This window comes from Salvelinus sp. IW2-2015, linkage group LG16 (genome assembly GCF_002910315.2).
Source record: "Salvelinus sp. IW2-2015 linkage group LG16, ASM291031v2, whole genome shotgun sequence".
NCBI classification, from domain to species: Eukaryota; Metazoa; Chordata; class Actinopteri; order Salmoniformes; family Salmonidae; genus Salvelinus; species Salvelinus sp. IW2-2015.
In genome coordinates, this window is record NC_036856.1 from 39,639,527 (window position 1) to 39,645,526 (window position 6,000).

General features: G+C 45.0%; 1 protein-coding gene across 1 annotated transcript in view; it reads left to right on the forward strand.

Annotated features, from left to right (window-relative positions):
* Nucleotides 1-6,000, forward strand: part of hmcn1 (hemicentin 1) — a 277,402-nt gene that overhangs the window by 211,126 nt on the left and 60,276 nt on the right. The window contains 4 exon segments of the mRNA XM_070447449.1: nt 315-482; nt 2,224-2,337; nt 2,592-2,678; nt 2,828-3,012. Coding sequence (XP_070303550.1) covers nt 315-482; nt 2,224-2,337; nt 2,592-2,678; nt 2,828-3,012 — 554 coding nt within the window.

Here is a 6,000-nt window from a genome sequence, read left to right on the forward strand (position 1 = left end):
CCTATCAGCAGTTTGTGACCACATTCTGTACATGATATATGGTGTGTGTGTGTGTTTTGGTTTTACTATCCTTGTGGGGACCAGAAGTCCTCACAAGGATGGTAAAACAAGGAACATTCGTACAAGTGGGGACAAGACAAATTGCTATTTTAGGCTTAGGTGTTAGGTTTAGGGTTACAATTAGGGTTAGGTTGAGATTTAGGGTTAGGGGTTAGGGAAAATAGGATTTTGAATGGAATCAATTGTTTGGTCTCCACAAGGATAGTAAAATAAACGTGTGTGTTAATGTACATGTATGTACATCCTCTCTCCAGTCCCCCCCAGTATCAGCGGTCAGACCCAGGTCCCAGAGAATGTGAGTGTGGTGGTGAACAACCCTGTGGTCCTGACCTGTGAGGCCTCCGGCATCCCTCTTCCTGCTATCACCTGGCTGAAGGACGGACGGACAATCAGAGCCTCCAGCTCTGTCCGCGTCCTCTCAGGTTAGCTCGCCATTCGGTCTGCCTTATGTGACATCATCTTGGTGAAGATATCTGTCGTTGACGTGTATCCTTACAACCGTCTGTTGCTATGACAACGCTTTGTATCCTTATCCCCCTCATTTCCTTTGTGCTTAATGTCAGGTCACATGGTCAGGAATATAGGTCCTTCTAGTTAAGTGGGCAAGGGAAGTAGACGAGAAAAGGAACCCATGATTGAGAAGTACAGGAATAATCAGGGCCTTCTATTACAACAATGGTCTCTGGTACTATCTAGCCACATAGTCTGACTCTCTGTGGAGTCACGTTGATCAATCTGTCTCCCAGCTACAGTTGAAAGGCCAAACAGTTGCACTACATCAACTGTAATAAGCAGTAATGTGATCAGTAGGACGAAGGCCAACCCCAACAGAGCTGCAGACGAGGCGGTGTGTAGAAAGACAAAACCTCTGGGAGAGGCAGGAGTTTTTGTTGTTGAACGCTTTAACAAGCTGCTCTCTTTGTGCTTCCAAAGACAACAGTCAGCGGTCCTGACTGCAGCTAGATTCAGGCCACGTCCGAACTGGCACCCTGTTCCCTAGATAGTTTACTACTTTTGACCAGGGCTCTTGTTAAAAATAGTGCACTCGATCGGGAACAGGGTTGCAGTTGGGACGAACCCTCGACCTCCTGAAGTTATGGTAGTCACTTTACCTCAGTCACTTCCTTTACCGTCCTAACTCACTCTAATACAAACACAGCCTGGCCTCAAACATGGACCATGACCAGCGGTCACACACATCAACCGCAGCCTGACCACCTTTTCAGGCTAGAGGATGTGAGGAAAGGGGATATGGTGGTTGTGATTGTGGTCAGCCAGGGAAATGGATTTGTGTAGAGGTGATTACTGGTTCAAACTCTGTGGGGTGTGGTCAGTAATTCTCCACTGAAGCAGGCAAGCCAGTTAACATGATATTCATTTATTGCACGTTCAGCTGTAAATTTAAGAAAAATTTTCCCTCAAAAAAGTTGCATATTTGAAAAAAAAAAATGCTATAAAAATAATGATTTAATCCTACCATAAAAATTATGATTTAATCCTACCAGAAATATTATGATTACATTTTACCATAAAAATAAATAAGCTCAGTCCTCTTCTAAGAGCCACATCCGTCGGGGACAATTTTCTACTTGAAATCAGAGAACATGCTACTTGTCCTCTGGGATGGATCTGATGTGCTCCTTGAAGTTGGTGTTGTGTGTGTGTGTGTGTGTGTGTGTGTGTGTGTGTGTGTGTGTGTGTGTGTGTGCATGGCCGTGTGTGTGTGTGTGTGCATGGCCGTGTGTGTGAACTGTTTTCTGTGTCCAGATAATAACTGTTGTTTTTGAAGTAAAAAAAGAGAGAAAATAGGAACTGACCTGAGTTCATCTGTTTGAGTGGGTGTGTTTGAACAGCTGTGGCTTGGTCAGTGTATCCTGTTTCACACAGCTAAATTGATTTTTAGTGCCCCAGAAAGCAAACTGCATGGAAGCCACAATTGTAATGTGTGAGGGAGCATTTTGTCTGTTTGCACCTCTTTAGGCTCCAAACTGTCCCAAATTGCACCATATTCCCTATGTAAAGTAGTGCATTATGTAGGAAATATTTTACCATTTGGGACACAGAATAAATATTGACTTTAGATTAAGTTTTGAAAAGGACCAATCAAAGACACAGTGATTATTTAGAGACTTGAGCTCAACCAAGTATTGACATGTTTGTCAGGAGGGCGGAGCCTTCGTCTGATGCACGCAGCAGTGGAGGATGCTGGGAGATACAGCTGCATTGTGTCCAACACGGCCGGAGAGGAGAGGAAGAACTTTGACCTGGACATCCTGGGTAATGACGTTAATGACCTTTATCTTATCTCTCAGGCCTTTGACCTGAGAGAGAAATATGTATTTCAGTATGTCACTGGTGGATATTGTGATAGTGAGAATACCTGATAACCACTACTAGACGGACTTAACATGAACAACCAGTTTGAACGCAATGAAGCCTTCATAATCCCATTATAAGGCCTACATCCATGGTTGAGGGTTGGTACAGTAGTTGTATTGCTCTTAACCCTTTCCATGCATGTCATCTTCCAGTCCCCCCTAGCATTGTGGATGAAGGCACGGTGCAGGATGCCAAGGTCAAGGAGAAACACAACGTGACACTGACCTGTGAGGTCGCAGGTCAGTGACATCATGGCAACACAACTCCACAATGACTAAACATATCTCAATCCAAAATAGACTATTTTACAGTTCATACATACTGTAACAGGAAACTATTTCACCATCCCGATGGTCGCTAAGATAACCTGTTATTAACCGTTAACTAGGTAACCCAGTGCCGGAGATCACCTGGCTGAAGGACGGACAGTCGTTAGGGACAGACAGACGTCACCAGGTGTTGTCTCACGGACGGTACCTCCAGATATCTGGTGCCCAGGTGGATGACACGGGCAGGTACAGCTGCCTGGCACACAACAGAGCAGGAGACCGCAGCAGACACTTCAACCTCAATGTACTGGGTAGGAGGACAACTACTCTCTCAGTATATTTTATTTACGTATGTATCCTTTATTTATACTGATATAAAACTACGATCACATTTTCAGAGGGTTTGTAGGAGGCTTCTCTCAGTAAGTCACCGAGCCTGTGAAATCCGTCATACTTTATTTCCATTTTGAAACCATTGCGTGACATGCTAAAGCTTCACAAGATGTTGTCACTTTGTCATGGCCGTGTTTGAGATAGGAGGCGCTGTGGTATATAAGGTTTACCCTGGTGATTTATCCTATGCATCCACCATCACCTTATCAAAAAAGCCCCACTAGCTTCATTGACCAAGAGTCTGAATCCCATGCGGCATAATATCCTAGACGGGCATTATATCCTAGACGGGCATATATCCTAGACGGGCATATAGCCTAGACCGGGTATATAGTCTAACGGGCATATATCCTAGACGGGCATATAGCCTAGATGGGCATATAGCCTAGATGGGTATATAGTCTAGACGGGCATATAGCCTAGATGGGCATATAGCCTAGACGGGCATATAGCCTAGATGGGCATATAAGTCTAGACGGGTATATAGTCTAGACGGGCATATATCCTAGGCATGCCTAGACGGGCATATAGCCTAGACGGGCATATAGCCTAGATGGGCATATAGCCTAGACGGGCATATAGCCTAGATGGGTATAATAGTCTAGATGGATATATAGCCTAGACGGGTATATAGTCTAGACGGGCATATAGCCTAGATGGGCATATAGCCTAGATGGGCATATAGCCTAGATGGGTATATAGTCTAGATGGGCATATAGCCTAGATGGGCCATATAGTCTAGACGGGTATATAGTCTAGACGGGCATATATCCTGAGGGTATATAGCCTAGATGGGTATATAGTCTAGATGGGCATATAGTCACACGGGTATATAGTCTAGACGGGCATATATCCTAGACGGGTATATAGTCTAGACGGGCATATAGCCTAGATGGGCATATAGCCTGACGGGCATATAGCCTAGATGGGTATATAGTCTAGAAGGGCATGTAGCCTAGATGGGCATATAGCCTAGACGGGTATATAGTCTAGACGGGCATATAGCCTAGATGGGCATATATCTAGACGGGCATATAGTCTAGATGGGCATTAGCTAGACGGGTATATAGTCTAGACGGGCATATAGCTAGATGGGCATATAGCCTAGACGGGCATATAGTCTAGACGGGCATATAGCCTAGACGGGTATATAGTCTAGACGGGCATATAGCCTAGATGGGAATATAGCCTAGAGGGCATATGCCTAGATCGCGATATAGTCTAGATGGGCATTATAGCCTAGATGGGTTCTAGCCTAGATGGTTATATAGCCTAGACGGGTATATAGTCTAAGACGGTATAAGTCTAGACGGGCATATAGCCTAGATGGGCATATAGCCTAGACTGGGCATATAGCCTAGATGGGCATATAGCCTAGACGGGCATATAGCCTAGACGGGCATTTAGCCTAGATGGGGCCCCAAATTATAGCCCTAGGAATGGGCATATATTCCCCCCCTAGAACGGGCCATATAGCCTAGATGGGTATATAAGTCTAGATGGGCATATAGCCTAGATTGGGGCATATAGCCTAGATGGGCATATATCCTAGACGGGCTTATAGCCTAGATGGCAATATATCCTAGACGGGCCATATAGCCTAGATGGGCATATATCACTAGACGGGCATATAAGCCTAGATGGGCATATAGCCTAGATGGGCATATATCTAGACCGGGCATCATATCTTAAGCGGGCATATAGCCTAGATGGGCATATAGCTAAATGGGCATATAGCCTAGACGGGCATATATCCTAACGGGCATATAGCCTAGACGGGCATATAGCCTAGTGGCATATAGCCTAGACGGGCAATATATCTAGACGGCATATATGCTAGACGGGCATATAGCCTAAATCGGGCATATAGTCCTAGATGGGCATATATCCTAGAACGGGCATATAGCCTAGATGGGCATATAGCCTAGACGGGCATATATCCTAGCGGGATATTCCTAGAACGGGCATATAGCCTAGATGGGCAATAGCCTAGATGGGTATATAGTCTAGATGGGCATATATCCTAGAACGGGCATATATCCTAGACGGGCAATATAGCCTAGACGGCATATAGCCTAGACAGCCATATAGCCTAGAATGGGCATATAGGAGCACTAGATGGGCAATTAGCCTAGACGGGCATATATCTAAGACGGGCATATAGCCTAGATGGGCATATAGTCTAGACTGGGCATATAGCCTCGACGGGCAATATCCTACAAGGCATATAGCCTAGACGGGCATAATAGCCTAGACAGCCATATGCTAGACGAGCTACGCCTGGGAAATCCCCAGGAATTCCGATTTTAACAGACATAATACTGTTATTATGCAAGAATGGGATTAGCCAAAATTCTTTTATAACCTGCTAGATTAACTAGCTACACTCTCGCTCAGTCATGAGCCAACATAACGCACTCACCATGGCAGCCTCTGCCTAAGACTTTACAGTAGAGTCCTGCAGAGGGGCTAGACAGCACCCAAGCAATGAGAACGCAGTTCCCTTGTATATTTATATCAAAGTCCTTCTCGTCCCTCATCCGGCGATGTTGGTCTGCTAAACGCAGGTCGTAGCGTCCAGTGCGGGACACCTGAGCATGTTCTGGATCCTGACAATACGACCGTTGCATTAATTGTCACATGGTCATCTGCCCTCAGGACTGGAGAACAGAGATCAGGTTGGTTGTAGAAGGGATAGCGTGGTCAGGTGTGTGTGTGTAAAGAGATAGAAGAGGGAAGAGGAGAGACAGAGAGAAAAGAGAAAAGGATGGAGAGAGAGAGAAAATAGAGAAAAAGAGTGAAAGAGAAAGATGAGAAGAAAGAAAGAGTAGAAAGAGAAGAAAGAGAGTGACGACAAGAAAGAGAGAAAGAAAGAGAGAAGAAGAAAAAAGAGAGTGAG